The sequence below is a fragment of the Somniosus microcephalus genome, chromosome 8 (genome assembly GCF_052327205.1).
Source record: "Somniosus microcephalus isolate GS21.2 chromosome 8, FLI_Smic_1.0, whole genome shotgun sequence".
Lineage (NCBI taxonomy): Eukaryota > Metazoa > Chordata > Chondrichthyes > Squaliformes > Somniosidae > Somniosus > Somniosus microcephalus.
In genome coordinates, this window is record NC_140994.1 from 63,524,543 (window position 1) to 63,546,398 (window position 21,856).

At 40.0% G+C, this 21,856-nt stretch overlaps 1 protein-coding gene across 1 annotated transcript in view; it reads right to left on the reverse strand.

Annotated features, from left to right (window-relative positions):
* Window positions 1-1,384: 1,384 nt before the first annotated feature.
* The window catches only part of noc3l (NOC3-like DNA replication regulator), a 50,589-nt gene continuing 30,117 nt past the window's right edge, over window positions 1,385-21,856 (reverse strand). The window contains exons 10-23 of the mRNA XM_085994809.1: window positions 18,451-18,544; window positions 16,038-16,213; window positions 12,107-12,235; window positions 9,198-9,329; window positions 8,979-9,059; window positions 7,893-7,993; window positions 7,627-7,699; window positions 7,106-7,169; window positions 6,846-6,917; window positions 6,216-6,397; window positions 4,883-5,011; window positions 4,273-4,370; window positions 2,470-2,554; window positions 1,385-2,003 (exon numbers count right to left, since the gene is read on the reverse strand). Coding sequence (XP_085850935.1) covers window positions 1,875-2,003; window positions 2,470-2,554; window positions 4,273-4,370; window positions 4,883-5,011; window positions 6,216-6,397; window positions 6,846-6,917; window positions 7,106-7,169; window positions 7,627-7,699; window positions 7,893-7,993; window positions 8,979-9,059; window positions 9,198-9,329; window positions 12,107-12,235; window positions 16,038-16,213; window positions 18,451-18,544 — 1,545 coding nt within the window. The 3' untranslated portion in view covers window positions 1,385-1,874. The remainder of the gene's footprint in view (window positions 2,004-2,469; window positions 2,555-4,272; window positions 4,371-4,882; window positions 5,012-6,215; window positions 6,398-6,845; window positions 6,918-7,105; window positions 7,170-7,626; window positions 7,700-7,892; window positions 7,994-8,978; window positions 9,060-9,197; window positions 9,330-12,106; window positions 12,236-16,037; window positions 16,214-18,450; window positions 18,545-21,856) is intronic.

Below are 21,856 nucleotides of genomic sequence, written 5' to 3' on the forward strand. Positions count from 1 at the left end.
AATTCCAGGTCATCATCACTTTCTACGTAAAAAAGTTTTTCCTCACGTTCCCCCCTGCATCGCTTGCCCAAAACCTTAAATGCATCCCCTAGTCCTTGTACCATCAACTAGTGGGAACAGCCTTTCCCCGTCTAGCCTATCCAAACCAGTCATAATCTTGTACACCTCTCAAATCACCCCTCAACCTCCTTTGCTCGAAAACAAATTCGGCTTCTCCAACTTGTCCTTATAGCTAAGATCCCCCATTCCCGGAACCATTCTGGTAAATCTCCTTTGCACCCTCTCAAGGGCCTTCACGTCCTTCCTAAAGTGTAGTGACCAGAATTGGACGCAGTACTCCTGCTGTGGCCTAACCAGCGCTTTATAAAGGTTCCGCATAATTTCTCTACTTTTGTACTCAATACCTCTATTTATGAAGCCCAAGATCCCATATGCTTTGCTAACCACACTCTCAATATGTCCCGCCACCTTCAGGGCCCTATGCACATGAACTCCCAGGTCCCTCTGTCCCTGCACACTCTTTAAAACTGTGCCATTAAGTGTATATTGCCTCTCCCTGTTCCTTCTGCCAAAATGCATCACCTCACACTTCTATGTATTAAATTCTATCTGCCACTTGTCTGCCCATTCTGCTAGCCTTTCTATGTCCTGTTGCAGTCGATTGGTATCAACCTCACTGTTTGCCACACCCCCAAATTTGGTGTCATCAGCAAATTTAGAAATTCTACTCTGTATTCCAATATCCAGGTCATTCATATATATCAAAAAAGGCAGTGGCCCCAGCACTGACCCTTGGGGAACACCACAGTCTACCATCCTCCAGTCTGAAAAACAGTTATTTACCACAACTCGCTGTTTTCTGTCCTTAAGTCAATTCCTTATCCAAGCTGCCACTGACCCACCTATTCCATGAGCCTCAATTTTGTTAACCAGCCTTCTATGCGATACTTTGTCAAACGCCTTCCGAAAATCCATGGAGACAACATCCCTTCATTCCTTTCATCGATCCTCTCTGTTACTTTCATCAAAAAATTCAATTAGATTAGTCAAACACGATCTGTCTTTTACAAATCCGTGTTGGCTCTCCTTAATTAGCTTAAACCTCTCCAAGAGCACGTTAATTTTTTTCCTTGATTATTGTTTCCAAAACTTTACCCACCACTGATATTAAGCTGACTGGCCTGTAGTTACAAGGATTGTCCTTACATCCTTGGTCTGCCTTTTATACCTACCCAACTCATATCCCAAGAACAGCGTTTAATATATCCCAAGAACAGCGTTTAACATATTCCTAAGTGCAACTGTTAAAGAACAAGCTTGCATTTGTATTGCACCTTTCATGGCCTCTGGATGTCAAAGCGCTTCACAGATATGAACATTAATAGAAAGTTTGGTCAAATATTTTTATTATTCAAAAGTAATAAATCAACATTTTGAAGCAGAGTTTACAGGCTGAACGTTTTCACCCCGCTGTATAGTTTCAGGGTTTAAGTGGAAAAGATGTTTCATACAATCCTAGAGTTATTTTTTTGAATTGTCACAATTGTTAGTCCAATCCAATAAAATTACTTGGTAACACTGCTATTTTTACACAGGATGGTGCTGTAACCTCTAGAAACCAATATTATGGCCTGTTATTTTTGCCATTTCCTCTAATTGTAAGCAAGGCCATAGGAGATTCACTAGTGCTTACATATATACATTCACCATGGATACCATGAGTAACCTAGAACTGTAAAGAAAGCCACTAAAGATAATGACTTAATACAGGTAATCCAATCTTCAAAGTTGCTCTGTTCTGAATCTTTGTTTTGTTTGAGAACTCCCACTGCATCAGTGCACAACGAGCACCCAACAGCCTCCTACCCTTCAAATCACACGTGTGATTCTGCTCGGAAATCTTCAGCAAATTTGAGATCAGCGGTGATGGAAGGATTCTCAAGGAGCTGGTTTATCTGGTTTTGTAGATCTGAATCAAGGAATGCACTCTGCATTGCAGACTTCTGAAATTACAGCATTAATCACAAGTTTACTTACTCTCAAACAAACTTTAATAAATACGCAACACCAATACAAAAAGCACTTTACATTTTCTTTGTCTATGAGTGGCTGATAACAAGAGGCTGCAGTCAGAACCAAGTGACAACAAGAAAAGATGTTTCATGGATTTGAACAACAGTTATTGGACGTACAGACAAATTTGGCAGAAATTGTCTTGAGGTACTGACAGCACGTTTACCAAAGCCTAATAGTAACCACTTCAGTGAGCAATAGCTGATCCTGAATTTATAATTCTACAAGTAAAGAACAGAGTTTCACAGGCAGGAGAAGCAGTGTGCAAAATCTTTTGCCCCAATTCATAATTATTTATCACTTCAATATTTGTTCATGTGTGCTTAACCTAGCTAAATACTACCATTATATCAACCAGTATAAAGTAGAATAAACAACAGTTATAGTTTGTTTCACCTTTTTGTTTGATGCAGAAGATGTGATTGGAGGATTGAAGGTCATCTCTTTCATGCTGAACTCCTCAAAAAGCTCTGTAGCGTGCCTGGATCAAGCAAACAAATGCATTCAGTCTCTGCTCAAATGTTAAAATTTGATACTCAAAGATTCACAATAGCAGAGTAAAGAACAAATAAACATGCAAGTTATATAGCACCGGTCATGCCATCAGGGCAACCCACAGCGCTTTGCAGCCAATGGATTCATTTTGAAATATAATGTTATGTAGGCAAAAGTGGCAGCCAATTTGTAAACAGCAAATTGGATAATCTGTTTTTGGTGTCGTTGGTTAAGGGATAATGATGACCAGGACACCAGGCAAACTTTCTGCTCTTTGAATAGAGCCATGGGGTCTTTCATGTCCACCTGAGTAAACAGGTGCCTCATCTGTCTGATGTCTCAGCCAAAAGTTAGCACCTATGACAATACAGTCCTTTTTTCAGTACTGCATTGCAGTGATAGTCTCTATTATGTGCACTGATGTCATTGAGTAGATACATTTTTAGAAGTTGGCCCTTTGAACATCCCTGATATTAAATGCTCCACCATTGGCAGTCGTGCCTTCAGCTGCCTAGGTCCTAAGCTCTGGAATTCCCTTCCTAAATCTCTCCACTTTTCCTTCCTCCTTTAAGACACTCCTTAAAACCTACCTCTTTGACCAAGGTTTTGGTCATCTGTCCTAATATTAATGGCCCAGTAATTCCTGTCACAACGCGTGAGTACGGACGGGGTACTCACACGTGTGCCCGGAGGAATTGCCGGTTTTCAGCATGCACAGCGCATGCGCTGAAAACCGGCATTTCCTGTCCTCTGACCCAAGGGGTTAAGAGGCAGAACGCGTGCGACTGCACAGGCAGCGCATGCACAGTGAAATTCCTTTTTTTTTCCCCCCCAGAGTTGCCCGAGTGTAAAGGCCTCCGGTTTTTACGCATGGAAAAACCAGACATAAGTACTTAGTTTTACAGGTAAGTGGTCTTTTAGTACAATTTAGAAAAAAAATTTCCACAAGTTTATTATTTTTAAAGAATTTACAGTAAATTAAGTTTAGTTTTAGACCCTATTTTTAAAAAATTTTTTTTTTTCAAAAATTTGATTAATTGTTTAAAATATTTTTTTAAACTTATTTATAGTTAATATAATCAGTGGGATGTTTTTTTAAATTTTATTTAAAGTTTAAGTAGTGTTTTGGCAGCCCATACTTTTCATGAGTTTGACAGTTCTTGCTGTCAAACTCATGAATGAGGTTTCCCCTCCCCTGATTGGCTGCACAGTGCTCACCTGATCCCAGCCGGCACATCGCACTAACTACGCCGCTGGATCAGGTAAGCACATCGCGCCGACATCTGAACTGGGCCAGTGACAGGAAATGCAAGCAGGCCCGGGCTTCAGATGTCGGCGCGCAGGGTGAGTGCACATCGGGGGCTTGCACGCGCGGCAAGCTCCCGATCCTAATTTCAGGGCCATTATATATGGCTCGGTGTCAAATTTTGTTTTTTTTGGTAACACTCCTGTGAAGCGCCTTGGATCATTTTATTACGTTAAAGCCGCTGTATAAATATAAGTAGTTGCTGTTGTTGCTACATCACAAATTATTACACTGTCTGAGCATCTTCAAGGATTCGTGAAGTAGGAAAAAGTGCTTAATTTAAGAGAAATTAACTATTAAAAATTACAAAACACAATTTTCAAAGCTGAAGCTGTGTAGACCAGAATTTGCAACAATGACATTACATTTTGTCTATGTAAAACAGTACAATCTCTTACTTTCTACTTAGTTCTGCTCTCAGGGCTCCAGAGCCCTCTGATGGAGCACCAACACTAAGATGCGCTGCAAACCTTCGGACCACAGGATGAAAATGTCTCTGCAATAAAAATAAGTGGAGGTCAATGAAGATCTTGTGGTGAGTCTGGATTCCTGTTGCATGGACTATGTTGGGATTAAGAGTCTGATTATAGACAATTTGTCTTTAACAGTACATCTAACCCAGTACTAACCCAAAACATAACAGATCTGGCAATGACATGCTTAAATCAACAATTTGATCAATAAACACTCCAAATATTGTCATGCAAACTTACAAAAAAAAAATGTAACTGTAGTGGGATTAAACACCATGAATAGTAAACATTTAATGAGATTAAGGGTACTGAATTAAACGGTGTAAATTTGGAGTTAATGTACTATATAGAAAATACTTTTTTTTAAAAACTAAATGGCATTGAAAAGCAGCTTCTATCTAATTCGTCCATATGACTCATGTAGATTTCTTTATATTTAGCTTCATATTTTATTATATTTCCAATTTACTGTGTACCTGTGCGGTACCAACAGGGCTGAATATCTGATAAGAGACACAATGCAAAATGAGCTTACCTGGAGGTAATGTAACTCCCACAATGCAGTGTTCTGTGCATTGCAGTATTCAGGTTCATCAAACTCTGGCAGATAAAGTCCACTACCCTGGGATTCATTGTCGAGCAAAATATCTGTCTTAGGAAACGACTGGAGGAAATAAAAAGCTTTGTTATAAAATAAAATTTTGCACATTGATTCAACCTTACTCCTCCCGTAAGAAAGCAGTTTCTCAGGCCATCAATAACATTTATGCAACTGTAATCATTCAGTACAATCTAATAGTAACCATTAATGTGTAATTTGGTTTCTGAGTAACATAAGCACTTGTTCTCACTTTCACAACGTGATTCCTTTAACTCCTACCTCGTGCAATTACATTCTTTTGAGAATACTGCAGTCTCAGCAAATTGCCAGTTTTATAGGTAAATCCTGGCATTCACTTAATCTGCCATAGACAAAGGTAACATTTCAACTGATAGCAGGCACATCATGATGAACCTTCTACAAGCAAGGCTAATTGTATAACTCATGAGTAACTACACAAGCCTTCACTGAACAATTCCAGACATACAAAAAAACATAAAAAATAATGCACTTATTAATGCTGCTAAACTAAGGATTACATACTGCCTGCTCAAGAATTGATATCCTAATAGCAATAATATATATTTTTAACATTAAAAAAACACCCCAAGGCACTTCAGAGGTGAAAGGAAAAAATAAATGCCTAGCCAAAGAGGGAAATATTAGGAGGGGTGACCAAAACCATGGTTGAAGTAGTCCATTTTAAGAAGGGTCTTTAAGGAGGACAGGGAGGTGCAGAGGTTTAGGTAAGGAATTCCAAAATGTGGGGACAGGCAGCTGAAGGCATGGCCGCCAATAGTGGGGTGAAAGGAGGGCGAGGAGATGCATAAAGGACCAGGGTCAGAGGGACAGAGAGTTCAGTGGGTGGGTGGTGGGGGGCAGGGGACAAGACAGGTTCTGGGTTGGAGGTTATGGAGATAGGAAAGGAATAGGGCATAAAAAGATTTAAACACAAGGATGAGAATTTTAAATTTAAAACGTTGGGAGACCTGAAGCCAATGAAGGCCGGCGAGGTCAGGGGTGATGGGTAAGTAGGACTTGATGTGGGATAGGATATGGGAAGCAGAGTGTTTAATCAGCTGAAGCTTACAGAGGGTGGAGGATGGGGAGGCTGGCCAGGATCATTGGAATAGTTGTCTGGTGATGACAAAGGCATGGACGAGGTGAGCAGAAGATGGGCTGAGGTGTTAAAGAGGTGGATGTAGGGTCAGAAAGTCAGCAGTTATAACTGAAAATAGCCAGCTTCTCCCAGTAAGAGAGCACTTACATTCATTAACACTCTGTTAGTTGCCAGGATACCGATGGTAGAATTGGGTAGAACATTAAGTGCAATTGTAGTCAGACGTTTAATATAAGCAATAGCACGCTGCAAAGAAACTTGCTTTCTGCGTTTTGTCAGCATCACATCTAGACATTGCAGCACAATCAAAACTTCTTCATTTGTGTCTCCTGAAAAACAGAATCAATAAATGTTCAAAGAGCTTTCAAAGCAACCTGTTTCGAGAATTGCTTTAAGACTGGGATTGAGGTATTCACACACAGAGCAGGGCCAAACTGTTTTAATTTGCTATTCCCAGGACCTTAGCACACACTGCACCAGAAATCACTTTACTGCTTGTTGTTCCCAGAGATGTTAGTGATCAGTCAGGGAAGAGGAGTTGCTGAATTACCAAACTGTCTTTTCATTTTTGCTAGATTGAATTAAAGTCTCCTCTCTGTGTTCTTATTGAAGGGTCCAACAAGAAACGAGTATCAACATTCTCAATCTAGTTTATATTAGACATGGAACTCATAAAATGACGATTGGGAGTCAAGTGAAGCACTCGACCTGCCACAACCTTGCTATTTGTTAACTCAATATTACTAAGAAAAATCATAGAAACTTTATTCAACTTACCAGCATGTAGTGCAAACAACATTTTGTAAAGGTGAGTGTAGAATTTCATAGGGTCAATGTTCAGGACATCACCTGAAGAACAGAGTAGAAAGTTAAAACATTTGAATTGGTAGACTCGGAATTGCTATTAAAAGTTTCAATCGGAATAGTTTTAAGAAAAAGAGAAGCATAATGATAAGATGTATTGTGAAGTATAGGAACAACGACCATTTTTATAGTTTCATAATACGTCTGAATATCTGCTTAACAAAGGGGCCTACCTTGACCAGAAAGTACATGAAAGGCAGCCTGAATACAGTGAAGGCACTCTCTGTAATTAAGACTCTGTAACAAAAAAACAAAGTTCATACTAAACGTACAAGAACAAAATGTCTGACCCACCAATACGCAATGTAAAATCTCTCTGCTTAAAGTAAGTACAGGTCCACAACCCCTTATCCGCAATTCCGAAATTCGAAAAGCTCTGAAAACCGAAAGTTTTTTCGTGGAGCGTCACTCGTGTGCACGACATGACCCGAGTGGCACCACACATGACCTGACGCGGCCGATGCTTGACCCACGCAGGTGTGAGGCGTCAGTTGTGTCTCAGCGCTGCTACCAGTCACACGTGCGTCTGCTGCTCTCTTGATATTTTTTGTTATTTTGAGTTTAATTTCACTGTGAAAATGTCAAAAAGAGCTACCGTTCTGAAATCCGAAAAATTCCGAATTCCAAAACACATCTGGTCCCAAGGGTTTCGGATAAGGGGTTGTGGACCTGTAATGGAATAATTTGCACTCACCCCAGAGTCAATGAGAGAATACAGTACTACCAGGAGGTCATCAAAGAATTCCACATTAATAAGGTGAGCAAATCTGTGGGAACATTTATACAGTTAGTTTCTACATTTGGAAAGAAAATTGAAAATACAACTGATTATTAAGTGGTTTTAAGTAATCGGCAATTGCAAGAGTCAAACCACAAAACTTAAACACTGAAGTTGGAATTCTAGTTTTAAACAGATAAGTGTCCCTGCAGCATACAAATAAATTAAAGGTACTCCCTTACTTAGCAAGGCCTTCCAGAACACCAGGAAGAACAACAGATTTTTGTGCTTTCTTCAGGATTCTGAAGTACGTCAGAAACACAATGTTTAGGATTTCAGTGTGCTGTCAGAAAGAGAAAACTCCATTAGTAAAATCTTACTTTAGACTAATTAAAAATAAACGTATAGTATAGAGGAAGTTCAGCAACTTTTTTTTAAAGAAGTAATTCATATACATAACTATAAATAACAATTTCTCAACTGAGGAAAAAAAGAAAAAATCAGAAACTGAATACAGCAGATCAGTAATCATTGTGGCATGCTGCTTACTTGTGGTCACCAACACACAAAAAACTTAGACAAGGGGATGAGATGCCTGCCCTCAAGAGCAAGTATTCCTATAAATTGATGCTGGCTGTCAGGTTTTGATTAGGAATTGGGGGACACAAAGTAGCACTTACCCTGCGCCATAAGCAAATTGCAGTGCCAGTAGAACACACTGAAATGGTTATACTACACGAGGACCAACAAACCAGTGACTGCATACTACACAAACAATGCTTAATTCACATGATGTGCATGTTGCCAACAAGCTGACTAGTATATGACTTTAGTGAAGTCTTTGGAGCAAATACATTTTTAACGTTTGAGATATTTATTTATAAGTTGTAGAGATATTTGTAAGTTCTAGAGATATTTATATTTTCTGTCTGCCAAATACTCACAGTTCCCTTCCACTTGTAGCTCATACTTAATGCTTTACATTTTTTTTCTTCCACATCATGTTACAGCAACTCCACCACAAATACTCCAGCATTTTACTGTGGTTATATACATTGCATACATTTCACTCCAGTGCACCCTTTTAAAATCATCTAGGTGACCTCACTCCACTACCAATATCAACAGCAGACGAGTGGTTTACAGAACTCCAACTGTGGCAGCTTTTTAAAAAAATTTCAGTCCCTTTGCGATCTATTGTAAATCGCAGTTTCTGACTTGGTTGGATGGGAGATTTTGGTAGAGTCCTTTCAGGGATCACTATTTAGAAGCAAATCAGAGATATATAGGCATTTTGCACCAAGGACTGAAACACAGAAATCACATACCAGTTTGAGTTTTTTGTCTTTACTTTCTGAAGCTTCTGTTTCTAGAAGTTCTTTCTCTAGTTTCTCCCCTGCTTTTTTCCACTGAAAAATAGACATTTTAAAATCAAATTGATTTACTTGTAGAAGCATTAGGAATCACCATCTTAACACAAGAGCAAAAGGATATTTTCCACACATTTGCCTGGCGCTGCAACAAAAATTGGACAGTGGAAACATTACCTTTCTCTGCATCCTGGATAGATTTTTCCTCTTCTCTTTGCACGTCATGAATCTTTTTTTAGGGGCGATGTCTTCAGAATCTTTTTTAACCTCCACTTCCTTAATTCGCAAGGTAAGAAATGTCTTCAGCACCTGATTAGAGAAAAATAATTAAATTTTAACGGAATGCACCTGATTCAGATGGCATATTGCGTCATGAGGTGTGGAATAAGTTACTAGGGAAGACCACTGAAAGTGAACTGTACAAATGGGCTTGGCAAAATGAAATGGATTTCTGTAGAGAGAAGGATGGAAGGACATGCTGAGAAGACAGGTAGGTGGATTGATCTATAAAAAGGAAAGGACGGGGTTGCTGGACCTAATGACATTTCTGTACATTATAGAACCATGATGTTGCTCCCTAGTGAACCAATATAGTTCACATCAGGAATGGTGTGATGCAGTACAGCGCCATACAAACTGAATTTCACTATATACATATATACCTTCACATATATATCTTTTAGTTCATTATTTATCAATTTATTTTTGTGCACCACCCATGACCCACCCCAGCCACAGTCTGTTCGCCCTCCTGCCATCTGGGAGACGCTACAGATGCATTCGCACCCGTACGACCAGATTTAGGAACAGCTTCTAAGCCTACATTTAGTTGTGCTGCACTTGTGCACTAACAATGACAATAAAGTTGATTATGATTATGATTAAAGCAAGTACGAGAGCAACCATGGTAACTGAGCAATTTTCCATTTTCTGAGGAGATGAAGCAAGACTACACTAAGCACTTCTAATGTTGACATGGAGATATAGGTCCGGAATTTGTGGTCAGCGGCGAAACAAAGGCATTCGCCGCTGGCCCCAAAGAAAGCTGACGTCAACAAGCTGTCTAAGCAGCCAATCACATTGCAGAATTCTCACAGACAGGGAACCAGGAAATGAGAAGCTGCTTTCACCCGGACATTCTAAAAACATTAGAGAAAGCAAAGTGGGGTGTGGTGGGGGCACAGCGCAGCCTGTGTCGGAGCAGTGAATGACTAACCGCAGCCTCAGGATTTCCACGTTTAGATGTACATGCGCTACATCCTGAAGTTGCAGTCAGTTTCAAAAGTGTAATAACAGCGAACGCTGTTAGTTCACCATTATTACCCATTGCAACTTCCGGCCCATTATTTGAAGAAAGTACTGAATAAAAATGCATACATCAGTTTCATAATCAGCACTTAAAAAAAAAGTTATTAAAAGAAAGGCTTGCATTTATATAGCACCTTTCACGACCACTGGATGTCCCAAAGCACTTTGCAGCCAATGAAGTATTTTTGAAGTGTAGTCACTGTTGTAATTTAGGAAACGCGGCAGCCAATTTGCGCACAGCAAGCTCCCACAAACAGCAATATAATGACCAGTAAATCTTTTTTTTATTTTTTTTAAAGTGATGTTGATTGAGGGACAAATATTGGCCAGGACACCGGGGATAACTCCCCTGCGCTTCTTCAAAATAGTGTCATGGGATCTTTTATGTCCACCTGAGAGAGCAGACGGGGCCTCGGTTTAACGTCTCATCCGAAAGACGGCACCTCCAACGGTGCAGCACTCCCTCAGTACTGCACTGAAGCGTCAGCCTAGACTTGAACCCGCAACCTTCTGACTCAGAGGTGGGGGTGCTACCATCTGAGCCACAGCTGACAGTTATGATAAATGACTTTGGGATTTGGATGCTACCATTTTTATTCTTTAAAATTCAATTTGGCTAAAACATTTACATACCACCTTCTGGATAATGTAGTCAGATTATCCCAACATAAAGGCAAGCAATTCAGTTCTCATGGGTTTAGGATTATTTCTGTACAGCATAACCACACGACACACCTGACATTCTCAAAGTATTATATTGTATACTTGAAGAATCAAGCCTTTCTTTAAAAGGGATGGCAATCTTTTGTATTACAAGAATGTAAAATGCAATCTTTAAAGTTACAGCACCAATCTATAAATTAGCAGTAACCATAATACAGCCCAGGGTCCTACTTGCAGTCCACCTCGCTGTCACACGTGGACATCAGTAAACTTATTGTTCAATGAGTCTGAGGGCCTAATCTGAGAACACACCAGATTTTCGCGAGGGGAAGAAAGAGATGTAAAAGTGTGAGAAGTAAATTAAGCATTCTATTGTAGGTTTGCAAGCACGCCACTGCTCACACTGTGGGCCCTTAACAAGTGTCTTGCAGTAACTTACAAATTATTTGGAATTCACGAAATTTAATTATCGATGGACAAATCAACTGTGGGGTACTGGAACGGAACTGCGTCATGACGAGGGAGAATTTTACAAAAAATACCTATCCTCGGGCTCTCTCAAAGAGTAATTCTAAAACATAAGTCAAGCTAAGTGGTGACGTAGAGACATTAGTAAGATTGTAGCCAACTCCCTTTATAACACAAAGAATGAGTCAAGTTAATGGTATTTATACACTTCCCTTTTACACACACCTCATTTTGTAAATTTGGCTAAACCAGAATTAGATGTGCACGTCAAAATAAGTTTGTTTTAATTTCCAAATTACAACCTGAAGGTTAAAAACTGTCCAGTTTATATCTGCAAGTAAATATTCTATATATGTGCATCGAAAGCCAAAAAAACTTTTTGTATTTAACAGGTAGGAAAACCGATTTATAGATCCAAATTCAATATAGTTCCTTCAAATGCTATTTTTGACATTAAAAAGGGTCATCAGCTTTAAATTTGACAATGTTTCATTTTTAAATAGTTCATGTTCCTGTTGGTTTCCTTTCTATTTAGACCATAGTTTCAAATGTAGTGCATGAAATAATGCCAATCAAAAGCTTGGCATGTTTGCTAGGGCTTTAAAAAATAATTCTCCCTTGCAATTACTTAACCCATTAGAACTTACCTCAGGTTTGACGTCATAGTTTCTGCTTTTAACAAGACCAGAAATTATTTTGACCACAGCAAGCGAGGGCTGGCCAATTTTGTCCTGCTTAAAAAGCTTTTCCACAGCTCCACAACACATTTCTGAAATCTGAAGAGACATCACTGTCAATCACCACAACAAATAACAAAGGAACATAAAACAACCCATCACAGAATAGAATCACAGAATTTTACAACACAGAAACAGGCCATTCATCCCATCATGCTCCATGCCTTTTCCCATACCATTTAAAAGTTTTCTTTTTCAAATGCTTATCCACTTTACTTTTGAAAGCTAACATGGATTCTGCTTCTACTCTACTTCCAGTAGGGTACATTATTTCCCAACAACCCTGTGTAAAAAAAACCTCTTTTTGTTGTTTTGGTGATGGTCTTAAAAAGCACTTCTAGTTACCAACTAATTGACTAGTGGAACTAGTTTATCCTCATTTACCCAGATGTGAGCCTTAGCAGTGGTAGTAATCTAGCCTCTGAGTCAGAAGGTTGTAGGTTCAAGCCCCACTCCAGAATACTTGAGCACATAATCCCGGCTGATACTCCAATGCAGCACGGTCAGAGATGTCATCTTTTGAATGAGACGTTAAACCGAAGCCCCCATCTGCCCTCTCAGGTAGACATAAAAGATGAGCAGGGGTGTTCTTCCAGTGTCTTAAAAATAATTATCCCTCAACTGACATCATTAAAACAGATTATCTGTTCATTATCTGATTACTGAGACCTTCTTGTGCATAAATTGGCTGCAGCATTTCCCTACATTACTCTTCAAAAATACTTAATTTGCTGTGAAGTATTTTGGGACCCCCCAAGGTCACAAAATGTACAATATTTATCTTATCAAAACACTTCATAATTTTGAACACCTCTGCCATATCTCCTCTTAACCTTCTCTGTTTTAAAGAAAAGAATGACAGTCTCTTTAGTCTCTCATAACTTAAAGCCTCTCAACCCAGATATCTATCTCTTCCAATACCATCTCCGTGATCAAGTCATCCTTCCCAATTGGTGCCCAAAACTGGACATAATATTCTAACAGCTGCTTAATCAATGATTTGTGTAGGTTGGGCATTAACTCTTTGCTTTTATGCTCCATGTCCCCATTTATAAAACCTAATAGTATCCTATATGTAATCTACACATATGCACTCACTGGGTCATTTGATAATCAATGTCATACAATAACTTTGTATTTAGATAGCACTCCGCATGTAGTAGAATGTCTCAAAATATTTTGCAAGGGGGACAGAAGGACGAAATGTACAAGAGGGGTTGGACGCTGCAGTGGACCAAAAGCATAGACAGAGATTGATATTTAGGAGGTTTCTGAAGGAAGGGAGAGCAGTAGCCAGGCAAATTAGATTCAGAAGAGTGTTCTGAATGGCAGGGGTGCTATGGCTGAAAGAATGGCCTCTGATGATAGAGCAGGTGATGAGCAGTAAAGAGAAGGAACAGCAAAGGATGAGGATTAGGGCACAAAGCTGGAAAAGATTGTGCAGATAAGGTACATTGTGACTATGCATCTCTTTCTCTCACTTCCTTTACTTTGTTTCTCTTACTTTCCTTTGCTTAGTCTTCTGTTTTTAACCTTGTTTCAGTTTGTCTCTGGAACTACAGCTGAAGAGAAGCACCAGCATCAAGCTCAACAGCGTTGTTTGAACCCCTTTGACGGTAGTTTTAGGTGAGAGCCAGTGGTTAGAAAGTGGGATGGCCAAACCATAATGCTCCCATCACAGAAAAATATGAGTGAGTTTTTTTTAATGAAATCTGCTCACCTCAGAAAAACAACTGTATTTCCAATAGCCATTATTCATACGTGACCGTTGACAGTGAATGCAGGCACGCTATTTGACCTCGGAGACATCACGGCCGAGCCTGATCGTCTTCTCATCCAATAGCCCGTGCATAAGCAAATTAGCCTAAGCTGCTGAACAGCAATCAATTGTGGGAACCCTGCCTGATTTTCCCCATCCTAATTCAAGGGTGCTAAGACCAACTGTAGTACCTCCACTGCTGCGGTGGCCGAGATCAGCTAACTCAACATATTGAAGCTGGGATTCACTCGTCTTCATAGCTCAGCTACTCAATGGAATACCATACTAAGATGAGCAAAACTATTTTCAAACTAGCCCAAAACTGCCATATAATGGAGGATGAGTATTACATTGCTAACGAGGCATTACAAATACTTTGGCCTAAAATTCAGCGGGAGGTTAGTGGCGGCAGTAACCATTAGCACCCTGCGGTGCTGCGCCGCCGGCGATGACGTCATCATCGTGCGCAGCACCCCGGCCGCGATCTTCGGTAGCGCCCCCCCCCCCCGGCTTACTGCCGGATGCTATGTCTGACGGGGTCAGGGGGGCCTACCTGAGGTCGGGGCTGTGCTAATGTTGCTGGCCGCCTGCCAGCACCTGACCCCTCTGCCGTCCGCGGCCTCCTGTGAAGCCCCGCCCCCCGTGGAGTGCCGGCTGCGCTCCGTGAGTCCGGCACTTCTCTTGAGTTCTGGGCTCATTTGCCGGCACTCCAATCCCTGGTGACCCAGCTGGGCCCCAGGTCGTACTGCACAAGGCCCCTCCCCTTTAAGAAGGGGAGGAAGGCCTGCAACACCCCGGAGCGATGTGCCGCGATATTCACTTGCAGCGCCCCAAGAGGGAGGTGGGGTGCTTCCAGTAGCACCCCGCTTCTCTCTTGCGGCCCTACCGATGAATTTCGGCCGCAGGGGCGCTAAAAGTAGCTACGGCAAAGTTAGCACCCCAAAGGGGGTGCGACGCAATTTTTCCCCCTTTATATTTTAAGAAAATACAGAACAAACAATAAAGTTTCAAACAACCAATAAAACAAAATAAGTGCCAGGAGTCTAAAATTAAATTACTGCCTTGTTATTCATATTCTTGTAGGTTCTGATTTATTTCCTGATTGTTTGGAGTATCTTTAAATGCTTAAGGAGTTACGTGGACATGCCATTGAAATAACTTTGTGACTATTATGATACAGCAATTGCAAAAAAAAATACTTCCAAGTTTTTCCACAGGAGGTAATGAGAAAGCAGAGGTTCTGTAACATGTGGTCCAGGGCTACAAGTAGCCCTCGAGTTCTAGTAACTCAGTCCTACATTTGAAAAGGGCCATTTTAAGCACTAGTTACTGTCTCACTGGTGGAAAATCCTACATCAGAACACCAAGATCAGCAACTTGAGATATATGCAAATTCATGGGAACAATGATTTAAACTTTATATGTGCCCAGCTCAACAGTATGCACCTATGTGGCTCACAAAGACAAAAGCTGGGACACCCCACCATGATAAAATGGATTTTGTTGTAGTAGAGGAAAAAAACAGCCTAATTATGTTCTATACTAAGCTTCTTTAAACTGTATATTTTAGATTGAAAATTGTAATCATAACCCTTGATGATTAACACAATCTCTTCCAAACGCTGCAGGCAAATAACGTGCTGTAAAAGACAATCCACTGCAGATGGTGATTCTACCCTCATTTTGAGGTTATCCGCATCAGGTTACGAATAGAATTAAGGTAAATACAGTTTAATAGATGACTGGCAATGAAAATAAAAGTAAATCAATCAAGTGGCTTGGATGCCATAAAGGCAAAAACACACTTTAGAATCTTTCGCTAAATATATAAGGGTGAATTTCCACCGGAGTTCTCCAGTTTGTCTGCCGTAACTTCAATGGTAGAGCTGCAGAAACACCATTTTCCCGCAGCTCTTCTGCTTACGTTATGGTGGATGACCGGGAGAATCCCACTGGAAATTTACCCCAATAATATTAGTCTGTAGTTTTTTAATTGTAATTGTTAGGTGGCATATATGATGAAGGTACATGGCATCACATGACCTATCCAAGTACAGGAATATACATACAGAACAGATTTACCTTTCTTGATGCATCATTCATAAGTGGTACAATCATCACAGCAATGTTGTTATGGAAGTTAAAATGTGGCAAAGCCACTAGCAGTTCACAGAGACATTTTATAGCCACTTCTGCAAGGCCTTTGTATGCTTTTAACGAAATGACATCACTCTTCTTTTTCTTCATCTGCTTCCAGTCTGGATGAAGAAAAGGGAAAATATGTTTAAATTCAAAAATGGCAAAACGCCAAAAGTCTAAAAAAGCTTGCTTCCTCTATTAATGTTACTCTTCCACTCTATTGTTCCAATTTCTATGGCAACAACCAATATCACACAATACAAGCCTGTTCTCAGATATAGTTTAAAAACAGCATCTTTCACCAGCAGCAACTGAACTTTTAACTCATTCACCAACTCACGCCATTCAAACAGAGGCCTTTTCTTTACTGACTGCCTGAGGTCTGAATTATATAGATATATGCACAACTCATTCACAAAATCCTTGGAACACTATACTGCAGCTTAAGCTTTGAATCAATGCCCATTGGGAGGCATTTGGTTCGAATCAAAATATAAATTGGAATCTACACTTGACTATTCTTTGTCTCCACAAAGTGCCAATTTGAACTTCCCATTTCCCAAACTCCTTATTCTTGTGGCTGCTGTGTTACATTTGAAGGTAATGTTCTTGGCCACTGGGAAGCCATTGAGACTGGTCAAACTCCTGATACACAAGACTATTTAGACTCACCAGATAGGCAAGACTTTTATTTCACAAAAGGCGAAAGAGTGTAGTTCATTTCTCACCTAATCCCCAATCAGCTTCAAAACCAATAATGCTGTCTATCACCAAAATTGGCTGACTCCACCCTTACCTCAATCCCACATTTGCTAAAGTACAACACAAGAGGTTGTTACTCAAAATTAGGGCTCATGGAATTGGTGGTAATATATTAACTTGGACTGAGGATTGGTTAATGGACAGAAAACAGAGAGTAGGAATAAATGGGTAATTTTCGAGATAGCAGGATAACTAGTGGGGTGCCGCAAGGATCAGTGCTTGGGCCTCAGCTATTTAAAATCTATTATCCATGACTTTGATGAGGGGACCGAGTGTAATGCATCCAAGTTGGCTGACTATACAAAGAGTTGAGGTAGAAGATCAGCCATGACTTTATTGATGAATGGCGGAGCAGGCTCGAGGGGCCGTATGACCACCTTCTGCTCCTATTTCTTACGTTTATGTTCTTATGACCCATCCCTTACCCGTTTATCAACAGACTCTAGCCTCCAGTACATCCCTGCTCCCTCCATTTCATCACTGGTGGTAAAGCCTTCAACCCTACTCTCAGGAACTTTTGTTTCACTCGCTCTCTCCCCACTTAAGTGCAGTACTGAGGGAGTGCTGCATTTATCGAAGGTGCTGTCTTGCGGATGAGACATTAAACTGGGGCCCTGTTAAGGTGGACGTAAAAGATTCTAGGTCACTATTTGAAGAGGAGCAGAGTAGTACTCCCGGTATCCTGGCCAACATTCATCACTCAACTAATACAGTACCACTAAAACAGAATAACTGGGCTTTGATCTATTTGCTGATTGTGGGATCTTGCTGCCATGTTTGCCTACAAAACAATAATTACACTTCAAAAGTAATTAATTAGCTGTGAAGTGCTTTGGGACATGAAAGGAGTTATATAAATGAAAGTCCTTTCCTCTTCATAAAAGCATTCTTAAAGTATTTATTGAACCACTTTTGATCATCTCTCCTAACTCTCCAACTGCTGCTCAGCATTTATTTTCTCCTATATGAATGCCCACGGGATGTTTTCTGTGAAAGGCGCTGCACAAACACAAGTTATTGTTACGGTTTCATTTCCTTCTCTCTTTTAGAATGACGACAGTAAAAAGTATGGAATTCAGAACGACGACAGTAGAGAGTATGGAATTCAGAACTGATATTCTACAACTGGTTAGAATTATTTCCAAATCACTGATTGTATACGCCACACAATAAACATTCAACCTTTAACTGTTTTAAAATAAATGCCCAGGATACTAGGAAATGCAGCTGAGTTTATCTAACTTATTAATATTATTTGAGTTCAATTCCCCATGTCACCTAATGGACCAATTATATTACAATGAAATAGCAAATGGACCAATTATCACTAAATTAAGCCAACTCCAGATGAACCAAACTCATTTAGCCCGTGTTTGGTCCAACTTGATGCACGTATCCTCTCTGCTCTAAGTGGCGAGATTCTGGCCTGCTCAGTTTAAAAGTACTATTAGATATATAAATTCTTGTATTGATATAGAAGTCCTCCCTGGGCAGGTATCGCTGCCCTAGTTATAATTAATAATTTAGATAATTTCCCTAAGAATGTTTCATAGAGATATAAAAATATATAGTAGTGTTGTAAGCATTCAAGTACCTTTAATGGTCTGTTCAAGATTTTCCAGGTAAAACTTGTATTGACATACTAATCCTTCTTCAAATTCTCTCAGATGTTGGGTTTCTTTTCTAACCTGAAAATAAAAGATACAGTACTTATATAGCTTTTTCCTCCCCCCCCCCCACCCTCCAGCGTGGGTCGCAGCTGAATGACCTTACTGCAACAGTTAAAATTGAGTCAGAATTGCAACTAAATGGAATATTGTAGTGCAAGATGATCTCCACTGATATTGTATAAGGAACTCATATAAACAGGCACATCCTCAGGCCAATTAATCAGAGGCTAATTGTTGAGGAAAATATCTGTAGATTGGCAATCAGAAAAAAACACCAGGATACTATTTGCTTTTTTTCTTACAATTTTGACACTTGAGTGGGATGTCCAAAATTATATATAACATATGGCATTGTACACAGCAAATTGAATGACCATGCTATCAATCCTTCCAAGACATTCCAAGGACATGTGCCACATCAGGCAGTCTCCAGTGGAGGCTTGTATTAAGCAAGTGACGGACACTGCATTTCCAAGGGCAACACCTTCATTACGTTCCCTGTGGCAATATATCCAAAGAAAAGGTTTGCAATAAATTAATGTTCAGCTGGTATCTGACCATGGAAATATCAAACTGCATGTTAATGGTTGTTGGTGCCATCAGTAAGCAGCAATCCATGGTGGCTGGATCTATCGAAGGAGAAGAAACGCCGGGGGGTGGGGAGCAGGAAGATGGCCCTTAGGAGATCAGGGCCAAGCTCTGCATCCATGGCAAGCGACCCCATTGAGAAACCTCCCAACATCAGAAGAGGGCCATGGGCTGGAAGCCTGAGTATCTGTTTACTGTTCCATGTCCACCACCTCTTGCTGCAAGAGAAGTATGCTATCCAGCTTTGACACAATAAACAAAACAGAATGTGCAAAATGGTAACAGTTTTAGAATGTTTGAAATGATGCTCCCCAGATACCCAACTTAGATTGATGTCATGCTTGATGGGCCCCACAAGAAATGTGGAAGTGAGCCTTCCTCCTGATAACAGCAAACTTCCTCATTTGCAGCCAGATGCAAGGGACCTGGGCGACTACATGAACCCAGCTGGCAACCTTCCTTGATGCAACATTATCTTTTACTGAGGGTGATTTTCAGCTCTACATGACTACCTTTCTTTGGTGCACCCCCTGTAGCAGGACATCCAACTCTTCAGCATCAAAAGGGGCAATGCTACCTACATCTTCACTATACCACCATGCCACTAGTGTAATGGCTAGCTGCAGGCTTGCCAGATCTTCTGATCCTCAACTGAGTGTGACATAGGCCAAGCTCTCTGGGTGAGCCTTTTCTATGCCTTCAGCTTAAAACCTATTCAGTTTAGGAGTAAATTGGGCCGGGCCAGGCCAGATCTCTCTGCTGCAGCCACAAGTGAGCTTGCACACTGGACCAGTCTAAAACTATTTTCCTAATTCGCCAAAAATTAGGGTTTGTGTTTCTTACCTCTTGAGTTCTGATTTGCAGATGTTTAGCTCCAAAGAAAAATGCGATAGAAAAAGTGTGACAAAGAGTAAACAACACTTAAAGGTGTGCACTATATCCAAGATCATGATAGGTAGATACTGTAGATAGATTGATAGATAGTCATTTTATACAGCTTGTAATAATGTGATGCTGACTGTGGTTAACGGATTGGGTTCAAGATCAGGGTCGCAGTAATTAAATCATGAGAGAAAAAAAATGTAAACGCTGGAAATATATAGCATTTTGGTCAGTTACTGAAATAAGAAAGATGAAAAATGCTAATGACGTGCTGATATTTCTAGCATTTTCTGTTTTTATTCAATTATATTATTGTGGCTTCCCAGACCATTATAAATTCAAACAACAAAAAGAAACAAAGACCTATCACAGCCCATGCTAACTTTTTCTTATGAAATGTTTCTGAACTCCCTGGAAGAAGCGCCATTATAATTAGCAAACAAGCTAACAGCTCAGCGAGACGAATTCCAAACTTGTAATAATAATTGCACTGACTGTAATTAGATTTACACCAATTTCATTCACAGCTTTCAACACAGTTAATCAATCTTACATTGTAGAACATTCCCCAGATTAGTCTTTGCTGGTCTCCAAGCAAACCATATTCTAAACAACAAACTAAAAGCTGGAAAAGGTTCTAGTGATCCTTAGAGTTGTGAGTCTACAAGTGCTACACAAATATTGCACCACTAGATGGCGATAAGAGCAAAGTATCCTTTCTTTCATAAACCATGTCAGTACTTGCAAAAACCTGATTATGAAACAAGTACACGCATGAATTGATAAGTAGTCCCAACCAAATGTAATTTTTTTTTAAACCAACTTCCTTCTTTACCTGTTCTCTGAAAGCAGCTATTTTACTCAGAAAATATGTACATTTTTGAACACCAACACCGTTCCAGCTCCCCAATGCTGTGTCCAAAGTCAACACAAACATGAATTGGCAGATTTGGATGAATGGCAGGTCGCCAGAGACAGACATGTCAGAGACATTATCTGAGTGGGGCTTTCCAGCTTGAGGCTGCTTTTCCACTTCTACACTCTGGAATAACTCCCTCATACAGGAAATCCTTTTTTTTTATAAATAGTTTCGGGGCGGGAGGAGGAGGAATAGAGTACTTCCCTCTGTAGAAATGTTCCTTTTTGAATATATACACATCAGATTCTAATAGAAACTGTTAGGGGTTTACATTTTTAAAAAGGGGAAATGATAATTTGCTGAATTTTGTGCCATCTCTGGCCAGAAAGGCCTGCTAGAAGATGAAGAGTGGTTCAGGAGGACTAGCCCTCCAACTTTCCTTTGCTGTCGGAATATGAAGCTTTCAGTTAGCATCTACTTGACAACACAGTCATGAGTAATATTGGGAAGCTGTAGTGTAGAGAAACACAGGGGTAAACACTTCTGTTTCTGTCTGTAAGCTGTAGTTAATATTTCATCAAATCCCCAAATTAAAAAAAAAATCATATAGTATCAAATCAATGTTACATTTATCATTTGGTGCATTTTCCTAAATATCAAATATGGAATCAAAACGGTTTGAAACATTTTATATTTTAAAGTCATGACATGAGAATAAAAAAATTAGTTTTCAAATCCTACATGGAATGAGATTTCTACACAAACAGTAAAATAAAGATTAGCAACTTGCATTTGTATAGCGCCTTTAGCGTAGCAAAATGTCCTAAGGCGCTTCACAGGAATGTTATCAGACAAAATAATAGTACAATACAAGATCTCCTTGACATTATTCACAGCTACTGATCCGAAATCAAGCTGGAGGAAGAGAGTGGGGCTCCAGGAAACAGGTTTGGCTCTACGCTGGGCAGATACAGAGGCCTATAAAGATCATAAACATGTCA